The sequence below is a fragment of the Ranitomeya imitator genome, chromosome 1, assembly GCF_032444005.1.
Source record: "Ranitomeya imitator isolate aRanImi1 chromosome 1, aRanImi1.pri, whole genome shotgun sequence".
NCBI lineage: Eukaryota > Metazoa > Chordata > Amphibia > Anura > Dendrobatidae > Ranitomeya > Ranitomeya imitator.
The window spans coordinates 799,162,955-799,186,105 of record NC_091282.1 but is presented as its reverse complement, the minus strand read 5'-3'; the positions used below and the strand labels follow the sequence as shown (position 1 = coordinate 799,186,105).

The window sequence follows — 23,151 nt, the reverse complement described above, 5'->3', positions numbered from 1 at the left end:
CAGTGCAGGTGCCACCACTGTATATGTAATATTCATTATGTAAACTAGGGGGCAGGTGAGTGAGGGATCAGTGACCCATCAGAAGCCATACAGATGAATACCTAAGCAAAGCACCACATAAAGCCCCGCCCACAGGTCGCTCCAGAGCACATGGATATTAACTCAAAACTGAAAATAAAGATTCCACAACAACCACAGGACGGATTTCATCACCAGGTATCAGTGTAATCAGTATTACGGCGCCAACCTGACACTGTCTATAGTCACTGAGCACAATCCTGATGACCGATTCCCTTTAAAGGAGTAGAATTGGGCAAACAAATTCACAGGATCCTGGTCTTGTGGCCACATTGGTAGTCTGTGGCCACCAGACCCAAGCCCTATGAATCTCCTCTCGCCTGCCAGTATCCCCAGTGCCTCTTCTGATTAGCGGGCCCCATGTGATGTTATCAGTGCAGCATCATACATGCATAATCTCACCCCAAGCCACTAATAAGCAAAAATACATGAGAACCACATAATACAGACATGGCTGCTGGACCAGGACATGCAAATATTTTTGGTCAACTTTGTGTGTAAGGCCGGGGTCACACTTGCGAGTGCAATGCGAGGAACTCGCACATCAATACCCGGCACTACCGCTGGCACTCGGGACCGGAACATTCAGCTACATAGAAATACATGCATTCGTACACTCCGGTCCCGAGTGCCGGCGGCAGTGCCAGGAGGAGATTCGCTCGAGTTTCTTGCATTGCACTTGCAAGTTTGACCCCGGCCTAAGAGTGTTAAAGGGACACTGTCACCTGAATTTGGAGGGAACAATCTTCAGCCATGGAGGCGGGGTTTTCGGGTGTTTGATTCACCCTTTCCTTACCCGCTGGCTGCATGCTCGCTGCAATATTGGATTGAAGTTCATTCTCCGTCCTCTGTGATACATGCCTGCACAAGGCAATCTTGCCTTGTGCAGACGTGTACTATGGAGGACAGAGAATGACTTCAATCCAATATTGCAGCCAGCAGGTAAGGAAAGGGTGAATCAAACACCCGAAAACCCCGCCTCCATGGCTGAAGATTGTTCCCTCCAAATTCAGGTGACAGTGTCCCTTTAAAGGGTTTGTGACAAGATAGGGGAACCCCACCAATCCCAAGAACGGTATGCTGAAGAGCCCCACCTGTAGTTTGGGAGTCATGCATGCGCCCCGCCTCTCCATTCGTGTCTATGACACTGGTGACGATAGCCCTGCACAACGCTGTGTCACTGTTTTTTTGGAAGAAGGCAGTAATATTTTTTAAACTTGGAAAACCCCTTTAACCTTCGTCCGGCTGAGTAGGTACAATTGTAACTATTCTGTTTTAAAATTGCAATAACTTTTTTTTTCGAAAAGCCGTAGAGGGCTGAAATTTCGTGACATCTCTGCAGTTTTGGTCCAGAATATATTTGCCAAATTTCAATAAAATATATATGAAGGTACAATTGTACCTCTGCAGCCTGTTAACATTGTGAAATTATGCAGCCTGACGAAGGTTAAGCAGTTGATGATTGTAGGAACAGAAAGAACTTTTGGTAATTCAGATTTTTTTTTATTCATTTAAGAGTTTTCATCATTGAAAATTACAAAATATTTCAAAATGCATTCTTCGTGTTTTTTTTTCTCCCTAAAAAAGGGTATTTCACAGTTAGAAGACTAGAAGAATATACAAATTAGGGACGATTTGGGAGAAAGTGAAGGAAAAAAGTGGCAGCAAAACTCTAGAATCAACAATGTGTCTGTGTTAAACCCATCTGGTATGGTCCAGTATACAAGGCAAGGATTGTTAATGAGACGTACTAATTATGATAATGCAAACTGCATATATCTCAATCGCGAGACCATTGGATGTGCGCAGCCTCCCGGCTTTATGAACATTCTACCTCTGTCTCCATTTTCGAAGTGCAGCGTTTTGGAAGAGGCAGAAAAACATCTGTTAGTTTAAGCTCATGTCCCGGTTGGTCATCTGGATGTCTTACGGGGAACGTATTCCTGAGAAAAGAGTGGTTGCGTTAAAGAAAAAAAAGGAACACTAATGTGCACTAAATCTGCTCGGCTTTCATCGGTGCCAGAGTCCAAGATGTCGAGCTTTATAGAACTACAGTTTCTCAAGTCATCGTCCTCCCTAATATGCAGCCAAGTGATCAATTAGTAACACGTCCTTATTAGAAGAAAAAAAAAGAAGAATATTTCAACTTGTTGCTTTCACTGAGTAATGCAAAACACAACACCATTAAGGACAGTTCATGCGTTATTACCAATATAAATGCAAGCTTATAGAAAACATATTCACAAAGAGCTCCTCAATTACTTCTGAGGTAGCACACGAGGAGCCTTTAGGGTCTTAGCTCTCGTCTCTCCTGCACTGACCACTAAATATCTTGGTAAACCACTCTACTGACTGTGACATTGGTCGTGAAGAATACAGAATGTGGTTAGTGGCAGAACTAATACCAAGATTCCCTGCAAGACAACTGAGCAGGCCTCATGGCCAACTTCATATTGATCGTATGAAGAATTAACGGGCATTCTACTTAAATTCTTGAATTAGTAGCCTTGTATCACATGCACGCAATAGCTCATAATGCAACAGATTAATAGGGGCACTTTATGCTCTTTTCACCTATCCCCTAAATCTGTCAGGATGGGACAAAGGCATGGGTGGAACCAGGGGCTGAGGGACCTCCCTCTAGGCACTATAACATGTCAGAAGTTCATCAACATTGTAAACAATTCAGGAACAAAAAATTTAGATTTTCCACTAAATATAGGTGACAGCCATTTAAATTTGTTCTTATCGCTTTGTGTTTCTTTTACCTATCTTTCTCCAAATCTGCTTAGCTGGAACGAAACCATGGGTTGGACTAAGGCGTATTGCAAATTCAAGGACCTCCCCGTAGGTACTGCTACTTTTCAGTAATTGATTACCTTCAACCAAAACTCAGGTAGCCAATAAAACACTTTGCTATTTACAGAGTCTAAACTTTTTTCAGAAAATGCTGGTCCCCAAGTACACTTTGTAATATATATAAAAACAACCTTCCAACATTGCTTCTCTGTCACTGCTCCCAGATCTGGTACTGGCTGCATCCCGTGAGCTCAGCAGCTCTAGGTGGGGCGTTGTCTGTACGGGCAGAGCTCACTTTTGACAAGGATGTCACCACTGTAGTCGATATCAGATACCGGGAGAAACAGCCTAGAGTCACCAGTGGACCTAGGGACAGTGAGTAAAGCAATTTTAAATTGTTTTTACAACAAACTGCACCCGAGGACTAAGTTTTTCTGAAAGGGAAACAACTTTTTTTAATTTTAGAAAAACATTTTGACATTATAAAAATGGGTAATCTAAACCAATGAGCCCCGTAGAGGAGTAAACAGTTAATCAAACTGTACTTGAACTTATCCATATCTTCATTCATGGATAATGTCCTCCCAACCACAATCCAGTAATCTTAGAGTTGTCAGTGCACTCTTGGTGACCGATTCATCCAGCAGTTTTCTGAAAAATTCTGAAATGTCACACATTTTTTGCAACAACTCAAAGTTGCAGGAAAATGTTGCCTCTTTTATAGTTTTAGAGAAAAATGGATGGAGCACGGACAGGTCAAGTCCAAGTGCTCCAGACAAATTCTTCACAATATATATCACACAAGGTGGTGTAAATGTGACTGATGTATGTTCCGCCCTGGCTGCTGTATATTTTTGGCAAAGATGCACGGCAGTTCAAATATACGCCAAAGTCAGGAAGAGGGCACAGGCCTCTTATGAATCTGGCGCATCTTACTTTGAAGCACCCGTCATTAACACTGGTGTGCAAATCTCCAGTCTTAAGAAATTGTGGCCTTAATTTTGATATAAAAGAAATAAGGACTTTGACCTCTTATACCCTTCTGCTTACTTGCCAGTCATGGCTGTGTATTTCTTGTAAACCTATGGTACTTCATGTGCCATATTGTGTGAAAAATGAATGCAATTTGCATATTGTGCCTTCACATAAAATACGAGGCCCCTGTTGAAGCGGATTTTGAGTGATGATTATAGTCAAGATTTGCTTTGGTTCAAAGCATTTTTATATATAAAAAATGAAAGAAATAGGGGGTCAAGTTTTCGGCTGAATAGTCAATATGGAGTTTTGCAAGCTAAGGCCGGGATAAAGATGAGCTGCTAAATCAGTGGCAGATACAGTATCATACAACTCATGTAATCTAGGACCCTGATACATCTGGTTTTCCTGCTATAGGACTGTGACTTTTCCTGGGTATTCTTAGAATTAATGGCTACTTCATTGTTTCTTGACTTTTTTCTTTGTTTTACTTTGGTTATAACCCTATGCCACTTATTTGTGATTGACACCCTCCCCCTTTATATTTATAGAATGGCCTTATGCACATATGCAGCGAGGTAAATCTCATATGTACAGGATCATTTGTTGGATTTTGGAAGCTTTCCACAAAAGTGCAAGATACACAAACACTTAATAGAGAAATGTTAATACTGGCTCAATGAAAACTCTATAAACATCTCAGAATCCATTGTCCGCTCTCGGCAATCTTATTGCAATTTGGAAGATCGCTAATTCAACAGTGTCCCGTATAATTGTGCTTTTGTAAGACTATCTTTTCTCGTTAACCCAATGCTTCCAGTTCTTTGGAATTGCTGGGGCTTGCCATGAAAGCTTGCATGTCCTTGGTCAATGGAAGACTGGTGTATGTCCGAAACCTCCATAGGGCTTTGACTGAGAGATTCTGCAGAGCTATTGGGACTAACATCAACATATTCCCTCTTGGCTGCGGCATTGGGGTCTACGTTCTTATTCCCTATCTGAACGGACATCCTCTCGCTTATTTGGTCTCTTGCTTCTTTTGACTTAAAGGTAGACAGCATTTCTTGTTTGCAGCTGGCACTGATGTCTATTTTCAAGCCAGAGTCTGTACGGAGAAAGCACGAGTCTCCCATTCTGCTTTGGCAAACTTCTTCCCCTTCCGAAAAGCTGTCTTGTTTATAGCTTGCGTACAATGGGCTCATCCTGCTTTCCAACTGTTTAACCGGACTGGGGGCAAAATACTGTTCCGTGAAACTGCACTGTGATATTCGACCATCGTTGCTGAAAGAGTAGGCGCCGATATCTTCCACACTTAGTTGCCTCCACCTGGTTGGCAAATCGTCTTCGGAGAGATGGGAGCTTCTACACTCGCTGTGCGACTTGTGAGCACCTAGTGTTTGTTGCGTACGGATTCTGGAGAAATGAAAAGGCTCCTCTACATAGGAAGAGGATCTGGTGAAGTGGGGAGATGCTGTATTTTCTGGACTGTGTTCCATATGCTGGACAGACTTGGACTTTACAAATCTTGGACTCGTGGTGTGCTCGTAGCCTGTGGTAGACTTCCGTTCAAACAGGTCATCCCTGTTGCCCATGTAGATGGCCTGCTGAGAGGCAGTTAAAGTGTTGGCTTGGTTGTTTTCCTTCTCTTCGGAGGTAGCACTGAAACTCGAATATGAACTGGATGTGGGTAAGGAGGCTACATATTCATTGAAGGCTTCATGTGAGAAGCTCGAGTGGAATCCATCCTCTACGGTGCTCTCTGTAGAGTTCTGGGATCTTAAGAAGGCTTCGTCTTTAACTTGCACATCAAAGCTCTGCCTCCGATCCCGTCTCCTTTCTTCTGGGCAATAGAGAGCAGTGTCGCTGCAGTAAATTTCAGACTTGAACTGCTGTCTCTGCCGGAGTTTCTCCTCAGGCTCTTGAATGCGCTCCTGCTCATAGCTAAGGTCTCTCATTGATGCACTTGACAGATGTGAAGACAGGCTACTGGGATCGGGTTTTTCCAACACCTTAGCAATGACACAAGTAGGAATGCTGTCAGCATATGAGGTGTTAGACAGGGGCACACTTAGTTTACACCCATGATTTTCCAAGTGTTCACTTACTCTTTCCTGAAAGTCAGCCGGGAGCTGCAGAAAAAGAGAAGACATATTTAACTCCTTCACTTACCAATGCACAAAAAAGTTCCCAATCAATCATACTTTCTTGGTTATCTTTATCGAGGTTGTAACCACTAGACGACCAATTTTCTAAAAGTTGTAGCCCTAAGGGTGAGATTGGTCAATAATAACTGGAGCCGCTATGGGCTGCCACTAATGAATATGTGACTAGTTAATACATAGCTGCACCCAGTCCAGCACAGTGGGTTCTGCCCTTTCCAGTCTCTCCAAATTTTGGCAAATAAATGGGAATGTGGCCAGTGCTAAAGTGGAATTTCTAGAATTGAAAGTCTCTATCCACAGAAGGGGGGGTAACATACTGCTAGATGAGGTTTTGACCACCCCAATCCTAAGAAAAATGGCACTGCCCAGTCACATATTGAATGCAGCTGAAGTGCACATGCTTGACTTCCACTCGTTTTATTGTCGGAGAAAGCGGAGGACAATATGCCACTATTTCTGGCAGTCCTATGGACAATGAAGTAGCAGAGGTGCGCATGCTCAATTTGTGCTCAATGCAAAACTTAACTTGGGATAGCCCCGTTTTTGGGTTTAATGGGGTTACCAGTGGTCCGACCCCTGTTGATCAGTAATTTTTCCCTTATACCATGGGCAGGTGTTAATTTTCAATTCTGGGAATACCCTATAAATACATCTCTCATGCACCTTCCCTATGCCACACACACAGGAAATATGGACAAGGAGTTTCCCCGTTATGCAGGCAACCAAAGATGAACTGAAATCAGAAAACCCATAACGAACATTTCCAACATTTAATACAGATAATTTTTTATTACTCACAAACTAATAGTTTTCTATGTGCTGCAGCATCTCACAGGGAGTGGACTGTGAATCGTCAGCCCACTGCCTGGTACTGCCAGACCCCAAGAAATGTTAATTTTTCAGCCTCATCCTATTTACAACCATTATGTAGAAATATATACAGGACACCACATCTTCCAAATGTGTATATTAAAGAAAAAGGCAGTCCAAATTGGAAAGGTGAGAACTGGTAGATAGGTGGGTGTGGGTCCCACGACTGAGACACATACCGATTGCCGTAACAGCTGGATCTAACCGGATGCCCTACTGCTCCAGCCAAGTCTATGACACTGCAGTCGGCTTTCTTCATCAGTGTGAATGGCATAGCTGGGTACATACATGACCCCTAATGCACCATTCAATTCTCCTTGGTTGTGAGCTAAACTCCAAACTCAATTGTATTTTCCTCTACATAAACCTACTATATGGTAAGGTACTTGCGTCTCACCTCGGATAGTTTGTGTGCTCTGTAGTAACTTTTGCTGCACTGTAACAGCTGAGAGGCAAGGTTACAGTCTTTCCTGTATAATTCCTAAGGGAAAAATGGAACAGCAGGGTTAAATCAGATCGTAGTAACTGTTAACAGCGCCATACTTTTCTATGGGTTGTGTCTGGCATTGCGTTCATCCCTTAGAAAAGTGCGGGTCCTTTAACAATGAAGCAAAAGTAATAGAAACCTCCAGAGTGCAAAGTTTCCAAGCTCATACAATTCATAAAGAAGAAAAATAAAATTATGAAAGGAACAATTGGCTTTATTTTAGAGTAAAAGTTATACACCGAAGACATAATGTAAATGGTTTTACCTGGATACCATTTTTACAGTGATAAAATTCTTTTCATTTCGGATTGCCATCCTCCGGCCTTACATTGACAGGTGACTTTTGTCTCCGTGATTTGTCTACCCTGTGCCGGCGCCGTCATTCACTGGGATTTGTCTCTGAAGAGGTGGCACATGCGCAGTAACACCTAATGATATTGAGAGATCAGTGAACTGACAACGCAAAGCCATCAGGAGCTTACTGCGCATGTGTTACCTCTTCTGATGAGACAAACCCCAGGCAATAATGGCACCCGTGCAGAGGAGTGACCTGTCAATCAAAGCAAAAAATAAGAGACCCAAAAAAACCCAAACAAACTCAAATGTTGAATCAAGCCCTCAGACTAGGCGTCGGCTGCAATATCTCATCTTAGATACACCATTTCATGTTAAAATTTGGTGGCAGTTATCACTGTTGGAACAACTTAAAGAACAGAACTAGAGATTCAATTTCTTTTTTCCCCCTCTCCCATGACCGCACCACCTGAGAGAGGGTATCTGCCCATCAAGGACTGGAAATCCACTGAATAAATGGGCAGTACCTCTCCTCCGCATCAGTTTGGTTTCCTGTCCATAAGGGAACCTAAGTAAAGCAGTACATTTAGGACTTACCCAGGACTGGAGAGTGTCCATGGACAGGATGCCTTCTGGACTGGAGATGCACCGCTGGCCAGGAGCTCGGGGCGTGCAGGCAGAGACCTCTTGGTAAAAGTCTGTTGCTGACACGATGACCCGGAATACCCCATGCTGAGTGCATTGGGACATGCTGCCAGGTCTGTGTATATGCGGAGTGCGCTGGTAGAAGAAGGGCGCCTCAGTGATGAGTGTGCCGGAAAGCATGGCCACGCAAGTCTGCGCACGTGCAGGGTGCGGGATGGAATATCTGGTGCACCGTGGTGACGCAGCACGCCAGAAAATTATGTGGCGATCTGGGTCTGTGCATGCGCAGGGATTACTGAGGCTCGCCGCGCACAATGCACCGGACCAATTTTGACCCGGTAAAAGGTGAGGGTCGGAAGGGAGGTGTGGTAGGACCGTCCTGCAAAATATAAGAGGGATGGTCACAATATTGTAGTGCCTTGCAGCAGCTTCATCCTAATAATGGATGTGATTCAGGAGCATCAGCCACCACAGCAGCAGAGATAGCGCCAGTGTCGGGGACACAGCAGTGACAGTCGGACAAGTGGCAGCAAGACAGAACAGGGCAGGTCATGAGTCCACCACCTCCAGCGGAGAACAATCATGTGCACCGATCCAGCCTCCATCTCCGGTACCCTAGACTGAACGTCAGAATGGTGAGTGATCTCTGTGAAAGTTCACCAGGTTAAACAGTTCCTTTTTCTCCATGTATTTTTTTTTTTTTTACTAGGGAACGCCCATGAAGTGTAGTGCCAAGCAGAATAGTATAGAATGTGTACTGTGCAGGTATAATCTACCCAACACATATATAAAGAGACTGTGTTCCGATTGTATTCAGAAGACCATCTCTGAAGAAACCCCCAGCTTTGCTATGGATCTAAAATCCATAATTAAATTATAAATCAGAGACTCATTAAACAGGCTTCTGATTCAGATGATCAGTAATATTAGAGGATAGAAATGTATCAGACTCCTCTTCTATCTCCTTCTTAGATAGTGATGCTGGGTGTAGGCCTTTTTTTCCATCGGAATACATGGACAAGTTAGTAAGAGCCATTAGGACAACCATGGGCATGGCAGACTCGAAAACCCTTCAGGACATTATGTTCGGGGGTATGGAGCAAAAGAGAAGGCGTACATTTCCCGTCAATGAGAAGATTAAAATGCTTATTGATAGAGACTGGAACAATCTGAGAAAAAGGGTCCACTACCATCATCATTAAAAAAAGAGGTCCCAACTTGATGAAGAAGAAACAGGCATATGGGATAAAACCCCTAAGATTTAGGTAACAGTGGCAAAATCCTCCTAAAGATCTACCTTGCCTTTTGAAGATCTTGGTACTCTTAAGGACCCCCTGGACAAAAAAGCAGAGACCTATGTGAAACAAACATGGGTGTCTTCAGCAGGGGCACTGAAGCCAGCAAAAGCAGCAACCTGCACGGAGAGATCAGTGATGGTTTGGTTACAGCAACTAGAGGATCAGGTTAGGAACAATACTCCTAGAGATAAGATCTTAGCCAATCTCCCACTAATGCAAGGGGCTGCTGCCTTCCGTGCTGACTTCAGCGGACTCAGTCAGGTTGGCAGCCAGGTCAGCAAATTTATCAATTTCCACCCCTAGAGCATTATGGCTCAAGAACTGACCTGGGAATGTCAAGTCTAAGGCCAAATTATGTTTGGTCCTATGCAAGGGAAAATATCTCTTCGGACAAGCACCTGATGATATTCTAGACAAGGTGGCAGACAGGAAGAAGGGATTTCCCAGTGTATCCATTCCACATTATAAAAGTTCCTTTTGCAAACGAAACAAGTCCTTCGGAGAACAGGGAAAGTGGAAGGAGAGGAAGGAAAAAAGTGGAAGCTTCATGTTCGGGGACTCTTCTTCTGAGGTCAGAAAGCCTTCTAAATGACTGGCTTCCCGAGGCAGAAGGAAGGCTGTCCCACTTCTGGCCTGCCTGGGAGAAGACTTAATCAAGCACCTGAATTCTGGGAATAATACGATCAGGGCTGAAACTAGAATTCAGATCTATTCCTCTGCACACCTTCAGGATATCATCTCCCAGGACTCCTGGGGAACAATTAACCCTGGAGATAGAAGTATTTAAGCTTAGTATAGAAACAAGTTCTAACGGAGGTGCCAGTACCGCAGCAGGGGGAAAGGTTTCTATTCTCCCCTATTCTTGATGAAAAAAACAACGGCACCTTCAGGACCACAGTCAATCTGAAAGGACAGAAGTTTCTGATCTACAGGCCCTTCAAGATGGGAGTCCTTAACATCGACCATAAAAATGCTGTTCCCAGAATGTTATATGAGTGTCCTGGACTTAAAGGACGCTTATTATCACCTCCCAATCCATGTGAAAGACCAATAATTCTTGAGAGTAGCCTTGTATATAAACATGCAAGTCTGGCTCTAGCACTTTCAGTACAGGGCCCAACCCATCGGCCTATCTATGGGCCCGAGGGTATTTACAAACATTATTCTGGAAGTTACAGCACATCTCCGAGAATGAAATATCTTAATAATTCCATATCTGGATGACTTTCTGGTGGTTGGAAGATCAGTAGAACACTGCAATTAACAACTAAAGAAGGTCAGAACCAGCGTTACCCAGCTAGGTTGGTTACTAAATCTGGAGAAATCAAAACTGGAACCACAAAGGATTCAGTCCTTCTTAGGGCTTATCTTAGACTCAAAGAGAACAGACTTGTCGTCTACCAGAAGAGAAGAAAAACAAGGTCATATCCCATATATCAGCAGCAATTACCAAACCGGCTATGACTCTAAGGAAGACAATGTCACTTCTAGAGAAAATTCCTTCTTGTATTGCTGAGGTCTAGTGGGCCCAGATACACTCCAGATATTTACAGCAGAACATTCTAAAAGGAGAAAAAAGACTTGAGGGCTGTTTAGAGGGAAAGATATCACTTTCCCTGGTATCAATCAATTCCATGACTTGGTGGCTGGAATTGGAGAATCTGTTTCAGGGAGTCCCTCGGTCCTATCAGATCAGGGATGTAATCATGACAGACGTAAGTTCAGAGGGATGGGGAGCACATCTCAGAGACTGCATAGTCCAGGGAGTCTGGTCTATGGTGTTTGATTCACCCTTTCCTTACCCGCTGGCTGCATGCTGGCCACAATATTGGATTGAAGTTCATTCTATGTCCTCCATAGTAAACGTCTGCGCAAGGCAATCTTGCCGTGCGCAGGCGTGTACTACGGAGGACAGAGAATGAACTTCAATCCAATATCGCGGCCAGCATGCAGCCAGCGGGTAAGGAAAGGGTGGATCAAGCACCCAAAAACTCCGCCCATATGACCCAAAACCGGTCCCGCCAAATTCAGGTGACAGGTTCCCTTTAACCCCTTAGAGACCCTACCCATTTTCATTTTTGCGTTTCGGTTTCCCCCCCTCTTGCCAGAGCCATAATTTTTTTTTATTTTTCCTTCAGTATGGCCATGTGAGGGCTTGTTTTTTGCAGGACGAGTTGTACTTTTGATCGACACCATTGCTTTTAACATATCATGTATTCAAAAATGGGGAAAAAATTCCAAGTGCAGTGAAATTGCAAAAAAATGCAATTCCACAAGGTTTTTTTGATTTTTTTTCTTTACCATGTTCACCAAATGCTAAAACTGACCTGCCATTATGATTCACCAGGTCATTATGAATTTATAGACATCAAACATGTCTAGGCCCTTTTTTTATTTAAGGTGTGAAAAAAAAATCCAAAGTTTAAAAAAAAAAAATAAAAAAAAAATTGTGCCATTTTCCATGACCCGTAGTGTCTCCATTTTTCATGATCTTGGGTTGGGTGAGGGCTTAGTTTTTGTGTGCCGAGCTGACATTTTTATTGATACTATTTTGGTGCAGATACGATCTTGTGATCGCCCATTATTGCATTTTAATGCAGTGTCGCGGTGACCAATAAAACGTAATTCTGGCGTTTTGACTTTTTTTTCTTGCTATGCCATTTAGTGATCAGGTTAATCCTTTTTTTAATTATTAGATCGGGCGATTCTGAATGCAGCAATACCAAATATGTGTATTTTTTTTATTGTTTTATTTGGAATGGAGCGAAAGGGGGGTGATTTAAACTTTTATTTTTTCAATATTTTTAAAAACATTATTTTTTTTAACTTTTGGCATTCTTCAATAGTCTCCATGGGAGACTAGAAGCTGCCATAACCCAGATCACCTGTATGTAGTAGAATTGCTGACTTGCTATGAGCGACGACCACCGGGCAGCGCTCATAGCAATCCTGCATTGACAATCATAGTGGTCTCCAGGAGACCTCTGGTTGTCATGCCAACCCACCGGTGACCCGAGATCATGTGACAGAGGTTACCTGTGTGAGGAGTTCCAGCCCGATGGCTGGAAGCTCGTGTTAAATGCCGCGCTCAGAGTTTGACAGCGGCATTTAGTAAGTTAATAGCCACGGGTGGATCACTATTCCACCCGCGGCTGTTCCGGGCACATGCCAGCTGTTCCAAACAGCTGAAATGTCCCAGGAAAGATGTGGCCTCATCGCCGGAGCCCACATCAAAGGGAGGGAAGCGACCTCCGCTGTACTAAGACGGCGGAGGTCACAAAGGGGTTAAAGACGGTAATATTGGTGGCCCTAACATCTGCCCGTAGAATCACTTACAAGCTCTGTCTATTAGCCACCTATTTACCGTACACAAGTCACTGAAGATAGTCATATTAAGACCAGACCCAGCCTAACTTCCGAAAGTGGCATCTAAATTTCATAGGAGCCAAGAGATTGTTCTCCCTTCCTTTTCTAGGAATCTTAAGAATGCAGAGGAACAGATACTTCACACGCTAGATGTTTAACGGGTCCTGGTAGAGTATTTGGCTATATCAAAACAATGGAAGAAGAGTAAATCCTTATTTATTTCCTTAAAGGAAGTTAGGAAAGGCCTCAAGGTATCAAGGGGGTGGAAGTACCATAGTTAGATGGATCAGGGACGCCATTAGCTTAGCCCACTCCTCTAGCAACATAACAGTGCCAGAGAATTTGGTGGCTCATTCAACCGGGGCCATGGTGACTTCCTGGGCTGAGAAAGTGTAAATATTGATCAACAGGATATGTAAGGCAGCGACATGGTCTTCTCCTTCCACCTTCTATAAGCATTATTGATTTAATATATCCGTCTCTGCTGATCTTGCCTTTGGGAGAAATGTGTTACAAGCTGTAATCCCTCCCTTGTTTTTTTTCTCTCAGGTGGTGCTTTCATGAGAGAATCTTAGTTACATACCGGTAACAGGATATTACAGAGCCCATGACAGCACCATTATATTCCTTCCCTTCTTATCACTAGTTGGTGTGCACTACGTAGGGATGTTTAATTAGAAATTTTGATTGGGGATGGTTGTATTAATGACTGTTTGGAGGTCTCTCCTGCTCTGAAACCCAAGTGATGCGGAGGAGCGGTACCGCCCCTTTTATGCAGTAGGTTTCCTGTTCTTGATGGGCGGACACCCTCTCTCATTTGATGCCGTCATGGGCTCTGGACAATCCCTTTACTTGTAAGTAACTAAGATTTTTCCAGTTTATGGTGCCACATTCTACTATTTTGGCAATTGAAGTACTCCATTACATGCACAAAAGGAGTACTTACATTATCTTCTGAGAGTTTGTCAATTGTCACCTTGGCCTCCAGCAAATGGTTATTCAGGGCAATCACCTCGTGACCCAGCGCTCTCTTTTCCTCTTCATAATGTTGTCCCTGAAAATACATAGTGAATATGTTTCTTCTTTCATTCAAAAAGAGAACGGGTCAAATAATGTATTTATTTTTTTCTTACTATTAACAAAAATAAAGGATTACAAAGGGGAAAGAAAGGAAAACTCATTACAGAGATACAATGTACTGTATATACACGTATATAAGCCTAGTTTTTCAGCACATTTTTTTGTGCTGAAAACACCCCCCTCGGCTTACACACAAGTCATTGTCCCAGAAGCCAGCGTGGGAGCGGTGGAGCAGCAGGTCACAAGAGGCAGGTGCCTGTGGCTGTAACTGTGCCTGCTTCTAAAGAGAAATGAATATTCACTGCACTGGCAATGAATATTCATTTCTCTTATAGCGCGCCCACAGTTACAACCACAGCCGATGGCTTCCAGCAGCTGTAAAAAAAAAACCCAATTCCTACTTACCTTCCCTGCGCGCCCTCACAGCATCTTGTGTTCCTGCTTCCAGCAGCTCCTGCAGCCGGGCAATCACGTGTCCCAGCTGAGTGGAGAAAGGTGAATATTCATTACCTTAATTAGTGGGGACACGTGATCACTCGGCCGCAGGAGCTGCTGGAAGCCAGAACAAAAGATGCTGCGAGGGCTTGCAGGGGAAGGTAAGTAAGAGGGTTTTTTTTACCCTGTTCTCATGGGGGGCCATTCATACAAGGATAGGGATGAAGAGCCATGTATACCAGGACAGGGATGAGGAGCCATGCATACAAGGATAGGGATAAGGAGCCATGCATACCAGGACAGAGATGAGGAGCCATGCATACAAGGATAGGGATGAGGAGCCATGCATACCAGGACAGAGATGAGGAGCCATGCATACAAGGATAGGGATGAGGAACCATGCAGACGAGGATGGGGATAAGGAGTTAGGCATACAAGGATTGGGATAAGGAGCCATGCATACCAAGACAGGGATGAGGAACCATGCATACAAGGATAGGGATGAGGAACCATATATACCAGAATAGTGATTAGGGGACAATGCATACCAGTCAATACGTTTTCCCAGTTTTTCGTGGCAAACTTAGGTGCCTCGGCTTATACTCACAAGTAGAGAGAAAAAAATAAATTGGGGAACTATAAATTGACTAATTCAGGCAAAGAATGAAAATTAAAACTAATTCTTGTGATGCTAACCAATTAAAGTATCCAGTTGTTCATATGGAAAAAAATAACATTCTAGAAAGTATTCCCCCCCTCCCCCAGGTTTTCCAATAGTCTAGATCTTTACCACGTGATGGATTAGATCAAAATGGATTAGCAAAATGGATTCCAAATGGTATTGACTATTTTTCTAGGTAGAAGAAGAGACGGGAGACTCTGATAAACTAGGAATTGTCAGTCATTTGTCAATATAGATATAATGTGTAACCAGCGCAGTAAACGGTTGGAAGTTTTCCAGTTGAACTAAAACCGGGTCTTCAGCAAGAATACAGGCCCAAAATTTCCGAAATGAAGTTGAATACTTCCCTCATAGTATGCTGTATGTGGGATCCAGTCCTTTCCAATATAATATAGAGGAGATCAGACGTCTGGACACAGAGTAATGTGCGAGCTCTGTACAAGCATAGATCAGACAGAACATGGACCAAGAATAACCTGGGGCCAATTCACATGTGCACTTTTCATGATCGGCAAATTGTAATTCATGGTACTTTGGTCTGATTCTTGGATGAGTCTCCTCTTTCTTAGTCAATGGATCAGTGAGAAACCTAATGCACTACTGATTCAACTCAGATGGACAATATCATTCATCTGAATTCATCCTCAAGTACCTTGTATGGTAAATGTGGAGGGGTTCGGACCATCATTGTAGAAATAATAATAGACCTTTGGAAGGGGATGAACCACACACATCTGTATTGTCGACAGAACATCCAGTATTTGGCTAGAATGCGCTCTGGCCTTGCTACACCCCGGCTAACAGAGTAGTACTCTTCTGCATTCCTGTTACTACTACTTTCTGAAACAGTGGATTGGCGACGGGTGCCACGATTCAGGATAGGCACCTGATAATTTTTTCATACTTTAAAGAGGACTATTTACCAAGTGAAAAATGGCCAGTTTTTCCTCTTATTGCACTCTTGCTTCTCCCGAGTATTCAGCTTTTTGTTTTCAGATCCCCCGTATAGTTCCAGAAAGATGGGCCTTTTATTTCCGGTTAGTATACATTATCTTTCCAAGGGCCTGTGAGTCACAGGGCAATTATGCAGAGCACCCTAAGGACACCCACATGGCAGATTAAAAAAGTACTCGGGAACAGTGTATACCGTAATAGCAAAAACTGCCCACTTTTGACCTGGTGACAGGTCCTCATTAAATAATATTACTATTAAGTGATATCATTGCTCTGTATAATATAATTTAATATAAAACAATACAAAGTGCAAAGATAGCAATTCTGCCTGCAAGAAGCCTGGTGCTGCCAGCGTATGCACTTGGCAAATGCATTTACGGTACTTATGGTCACTTCTGTAGGATCCTCATTTATTTGCGTTGCCATTTTCGTTTTTTGTCAAAAAAATGTCTTTAGAAGGGTGCAAGAGAAAAGAAAGAAAGAATATACTTTCTTTTCCCGCATTTGTACCTTTCTCTATTTTTCTGGCTTTGGTCTTAACTGAACCTGCGTTGTCATTAGTTTGCAGAGCCGTAGAACCCGGCGTGTCCTTGATTTCAGCCCGCACAGACAATTGCTTGGTGTTACACTGGTTGACAATAGGTCATTTGTGATGTGATGGAGTCCTTCTGGACACAGAAAGAGAAGTAAATAGGGAGGCTGTTACTGCACCTGGTCTCCTGCTAAGACCTGATTCATCTAGAACGCGGGTGGTACAAAGCTGAGGGACAGAACATGGAGCAGGCGACCACCTCACAGCACGTGAACTAGGCAATTATATAACTGAATACTAATATTATTATAGGAAATGCTGCATCTCATAGAAATTAATCTTCTTAATCATATGCAACTTGGCTTCACAAGTGCATTTACAGTGGAGTCTACAGTAGGAGAGGGCAGGGGGAAGATCACCTTGGACCACTCGAGGAGGCGCACTATGGACCTCTACAGCGTGCAGAGCGCAGCAGTCAAATCATCAACAAGTGTGCGTTCTGCACATTGAATACTATTGAGATTGGCTTTATCAGTTCAAGTCCTGCCTCAGCAGAGTGCAGCAGATGAGAGTGCAACAAAAGAGTTAGCTTTGTCACCGACTGCTGTGTTCTGCACATTCATTACACAGAGCGCAGTAGCCAGTAGCAAAGCTGGCTCCATTGCCACGCTCTGCAGAGATGAACTGACGAAGCTGAGCTCAATAAGTGTTGAGTGCAGCAGCTGGTGGCAATTTGAGTGCTGCACTCTGCATAGCCAGTGGTTTAAATCAGAGGTCCCCAACTCCAGTCCTCAAGGCCCACCAACAGGTCATGTTTTCAGGATTTCCCTTGCATTGCACAGGTGATGCAATTATTACCTGGGCAAGACTAAGGAAATCCTGAAAACATGACATGTTGGTGGGCCTTGAGGACTGGAGTTGGGGATCCCTGGTTTAAATGAGTGTGAAGAGTGCATGCAATAAGGTTGTGTTCACACATTGCAGACACATTATGGTTTTTGCCACAATAGTAGAAAGAAATGCAAAGAAAAAAACGTAAAGCAGATACAGCATATGAACTCAGTGTAGGACTTTTTCATCTGATGCATTTCCAATCAAGCCACAATTTTCTAACATTCTGTAAAATTGCTGCTTTTATATGACATTTTTGGAACATTGCAACCAAAAAAAATGCATCGCAAACGGATTGTGTGAACACAGACGAGAACTAGGTTCACAAAGAGCTTCTGGTTTAGATGTGGATCTGCTTCAAAATCTAAGGCTCCATTCTCACGTAGTGAATGTGTAGTGGAAAATCCGCAGCAGCTTATTGTGTCAGCATAGTGCACAAAATATTAAGAAATGTCATGCACTTGCTGCGAAAAATGTCTGCAGTGTAAATTTGTGGGAGTCTGTCACTATCACGTAGTGACTCGCATAGTGTCCAATCTATGGAGTCTGCATTTAGCTAAGGATCTGGAAATAGGGTCTGCGTTTGTTTAGTGTCCGGTTTTTGTGTTTATTTTGGGGTCTGGTCTGAAGTCGTTATTTCAGGGTTAGGGTCTATGGTAATTGCTCTTGTGCTGGAATCCACATTTTTCTGCTTAGGTTAGAACTTGTCCCAATGGAAAATCCCTACACATATTCATTATATTTTCAACCAAGCAAATCTCATTAAAATCATTAACTTTCAATGTGAATCAGCCCCTTAGGTTGAAATGAAATACGGTATATTCGTCGTTTTGCAGGAATTTGAAGAATATTTGTCTAAGAAGGAAAAAGCTTCTTGACACGTTAATATACCCCACAGAATAATAAAATGTATAATGGTGAGGAATACGGTCCGGCTACACAGAGTTAAATGTATATCATCTGAGGTTCCGGGTTGCTTAGCAACAACACAGAAAATGGATTATAACGATTAATCATTAGTCAGGGGTTCAGGAACGAACAATAAAACATTCGCAGCCGCAGTCCTTTCATTTACTCCAAAATACAGCAACTTCCAAACTTAGTCAAATCCATCCCTGAGCCGCCTGAGAAATCACATTCTGTCTTTGCTCACATTATCTGAGTGGAGAGCGCGGTTTTGCCGTGTGGACGGGATCCAGCATTTAAATGGACACTAACAAACATGAGTGGAATGGCCGATGCAAATAGGAAACTATGCAATATGTAAGAAAACAGCATAAAGAGCAATTCCCTAATGTTTCCATTGTATGATAGCAGAGTTAATAGAAATCCAAAGCAATGTACTGGTATGGACCCAGTGAAAACATCGATACTTCCCTCATTTACAGCTCCCATCTGCCCTCCCTAATAGTGAGTCAGAGACAGCCCCCATAGAGATTGCCCCCACACACAGCTCCCCCATAGAGATTGCCCCCACACACAGCGCCCTCATAGAGATTGCCTCCACACACAGCACCCTCACAGAGACTGCCCCCACACACTACGCCCTCACAGAACTTCCACACTCACAGCGCCCTCACAGAGACTGCCCCCCAAACACACAGCACCCTCACAGACTGCCCCCACACACAATGCCCTCACAGAGATTGCCACCACACACTACGCCCTCACAGAACTTCCCCAAACACAGATCGCCCTCACGGAGACTGCTCCACACACACAGCACCCTCACAGAGACTGCCCCAAACACATCCCCCTCACGGAGACTGCTCCACACACTGCACACTCACAGAGACTGCCCCACACACACAGCACCATCACAGAGAGTGCCCCCCACCCACCCCCTCACAGAGATTGACCCCCACCCACCCACGCCCTCAGAGATTGCCCCCACACACAGCGCCCTCAGAGACTGCCTCCCATACACAGCACCCTGATGGAGACTGCCCCCACACACAGCCCCCCACAGAGACTGTCCCACACACAACACCCTCACAGAGACTGCCTCCACACACAGCGCCCTCAAAGATCCTGCCCCTACATGCAATGCTTTCAAGGAGACTGCCCTCATACATTGTTAGTGACTCCCTCACACAGGAACATAGTCAGATACTAATCCCATACAATGGGCAATGGCCATACTGACCACCCCTAGCTAAAGACTGACTTTGTGCACAGTTCTCAAGACAGAAATTGCCCCATATTTAGTACCCCAGACATAGCCAGAGGCTGACCACAAAAACAATATCCATTCAGAGATTGTTACAATACCCTGCACAGAATATCCAGAGACTGGCAAGAGTGCTGTGTATGGGGCAATTTCTGTCTGAAGAACTGTAAGCGGGGGCAGTCTCTGGGTGGACTCCTGAGCATTGGAGCAGAAGCCGACTCCGCACACCGTTCTCCACCCAGAAACTACCCGTTACACAGAGATTGCCCACCTGCCCCCTCCCCAGTATACTTTGCTGATTTTCTGCTGGGACGGAGTGGCCGTGTTTTCCTCTGATCTATTACAGCCTGTAATTTTCCCACTACAGTTCGGGTTACTCCATTATATGTCGAGTTAAACAAAATGATGTGGATGTTTAATAATCATGCTTCCTAAGAGACTGTTTTCTGCTACAGCCCAAGCAATGCAAAAAAAATTAAAAATCACACAGCATCTCTTATGTACAAGTGCTTCTCACTAAATTACAATATCATTGTAAGCCATAATCATCAAGAGAAACACGTGAAATAGATCACTCTGTTTGTAATGGCTCTATATAATATATTTCAATTTTCAATTTTTGTATTGAAGAACTGAAATAAATTAACTTTTTGATGATTTTCTAATTTTGTGAGAAGCACTTGTATTTTAAAATCATTTTTCATTTTATGTGATACTCTAGTTACTATCAAAGCTTCATTTAAGCAAACATTGTAGTCAAGGGTGCTAGTAATTAGAGTTGAGTGAATTTGTTCGGATTTGTTCGCCGAATCTGATTTGCCATATTCGTGCCATATTCGAACAATATTTGTGCCGAATGTATGTTTGATGATCGGTTTCGAACATATTCAGTAATTTCTACTCACATTGACGTTTGGCTGTGTTCGACGAATATTGCAAAAAACTATTCGATGCCGATCGTATTCGGTACTGAATCCAAAGAAATTCGCTCAACTCTACTAGTAATAACCTGGGAGCTGTCCATGCTGACTCGGTGCTGAAAGGGAGAAATTAGCAGGAGTTTCAGCCTAGTTAGGTTTGTGTCTTTCATCACTGCCTGTATGCTGCTATACAGTGTTGAGTTTTACGAGCAATGCAAGAATTAATGACGTTTGGACGGATTGACCCTTGACCCCGATATGCTCCTTGTCACGGCGAATGTTGAGGGCCTTTATACCTCCGTCCACCATGACGATGGGATGCAGGTGTCTGCCTTTTTCTTGGAATCTAGCAACATTGATGCTGAGACTAGGGGCCTGGTGTTGAGGCTCTTGCGCTTCGTACTCACACACAATTTTTTTACGTTTATGGACCGGTACTATATTCAGAGTCGTGGTACAGCTATGGGGCGGAGTGTGCGCCCTCTTATGCTAACATCTTTTTGGGCCACTGGGAGAGGAGCATATTTCAAGGTGGCACGCACTCCACCCTTCAAATTCTGAGATGGTACCGGTATATAGATAATATTTTGTTTATTTGGCAGGGCCCGATTGAAGAACTCCTTACGTTTATGCAGGATCTGAACCCCAGCAGCCTTAACATCAGGCTCACATATAATTTCCACTCTCACGCTATTTCTTTGCTCAACATCAGGTTGCTGGGTCAGGAAGATGGAGCCATTCATATCAATGTGTTCCATAAGGAAAAATCGGTGAATGCACTTCTCCATGCTTCCTCTTCTCATGCGTGTTCGACTATTGGGGCCATACCAATTTGCCAGTTTTTATGCATGAGAAGGATGTGCACATCTGAAGAATCTTTTGAAAGGCAGTCTGTGGACCTTGGGGAGAGATTCTTGGCACGAGGTTATAGCATAAGATCTATTAAAAAGGGGTTATACACATGCCAGGAATTCTATTAGACGTGACCTACTTACACGGAAGAAAGAAATAAAACAGGAGGAATCAAAAGTTAGGTATATCACGACCTTTAATCATCAATGGGAGACTATACGTAAAATTATGAGTAGACATTGGCCAATTCTTAAAACTGAACCCACTCTTGCAACATACCTCTCTGATTCACCCCTCATGAGTGCAAGAAGAGGGAAAAACTTGAGGGACATTTTGGTGAGGAGCCATTATGTGGCAAAGGAACCCAACTTATTTGGGACTGGTAAGGGGAAATAGGGGATTCTATCCTTGCGGTGACTGTATGGCATGCCGGAATTATGTGCGGGCAACGTCTTTCACCTCTACTCATGGCCAAAGGGAATTTAAGATCACTGAATACATTTCATGTAGCACTATATATGTCATCTATATGGCAAAGTGCCCATGTAATAAATGCTATATTGGTTTCACATCACGTGAATTATGTGTTCATACATGCGAACATGTTTGAGATTTTATGGCCGCAAGTGAGGTGAATAATGTTGCCTCACTAAAGACTATTCGCCATTTTAAGTCACACCACAGATGTAACCCTAAAGATTTTAAGGTGCATGGTATTGATCGGGTTAGGTGCAGTATTAGGGACGGCCAACTGAAACACACCTTGAGTGCCCGTGGATAACCGTAGTGGATACCATGAGCCCTGCTGGTCTAAATGAGCAAATTAGCTTTTCCTCTTTTCCATAGGTTAATGGTGTTTCCCTATTTGGATTTTAATTTGTGTGTCTTTTCTATTTTTTTTATTGATCTAGTACTTGTTTGTCTCATCATCGCACTACAGTCCTTATCTCATCCCCTGGTCCTTGAAAAATTGGACTCTGATGTTTTATCTTGGAGAAGAGCCAATCCTAATCTGATGTTTGAATCAATCATCCTTTTGAATCGGATTTTGAAGCCTGCGGTTTAACATCTGTAATGTTTGCATATTTGTATTGATATATTAAGGTTACCATGAATTGATATTTATGTAATTAATTATTATATATACAGTTTCTGTGACATGTAAGGCTCTGTAATGATTTTGGGGCCCTTAAGGGTGTGAGAGGTTTGGATTCCACTTCTCCCCACCTTTTTGCATTATACACACATCTCCTTTTATGTCATTTGAGGGGTGTATAATATGTATTAGTTTTTGGTATTTTACTATGGGAGCTTATGACCACCTTTTATCAGGCTTTACCTTCCCTTCTGTTTGCCCACGTCCATCATAGTTTCCTTAGCACATGCGCATGCTAGCTGTGGTCAGCCCAGGGAGGCATCTTTCCGGCCTCCGCAGTAAAGTGGCTGGTTTGTGACGTTACAAGGGATATCCCTCTGACCCGCCGTGTCACGTGAGAGGCTGAGGGTTTGGTGTCCATCATGGCCCAGGACTCAGCGCGCATGTGCTGCTAATGGCGCTTTTCATGTCCAACACCTGGGATACACACTTAAAGGATCCAGGGGTGACACATAGAGCCACAGCCCCCCCGAAGAATCCCACGGAAACGCGCGTCGGGGCTGCT

At 43.5% G+C, this 23,151-nt stretch overlaps 1 protein-coding gene across 3 annotated transcripts in view; it reads right to left on the bottom strand.

Moving 5' to 3' along the window:
• Positions 1–1,563: 1,563 nt before the first annotated feature.
• Positions 1,564–23,151, bottom strand: part of BEGAIN (brain enriched guanylate kinase associated) — a 265,926-nt gene continuing 244,338 nt past the window's right edge. For 2 of the 3 annotated variants that reach the window (XM_069738130.1, XM_069738141.1), the window contains 4 exons: positions 13,921–14,028; positions 7,282–7,365; positions 5,958–5,981; positions 1,564–5,861 (listed from right to left, as the gene is read on the bottom strand). In XM_069738130.1, the coding sequence (XP_069594231.1) occupies positions 4,602–5,861; positions 5,958–5,981; positions 7,282–7,365; positions 13,921–14,028 (1,476 nt within the window). In that variant the 3' untranslated portion in view covers positions 1,564–4,601. Of the gene's footprint in view, positions 5,982–7,281; positions 7,366–13,920; positions 14,029–23,151 lie in introns of all 3 variants that reach the window. The other variant, XM_069738122.1, reaches the window with a different exon arrangement.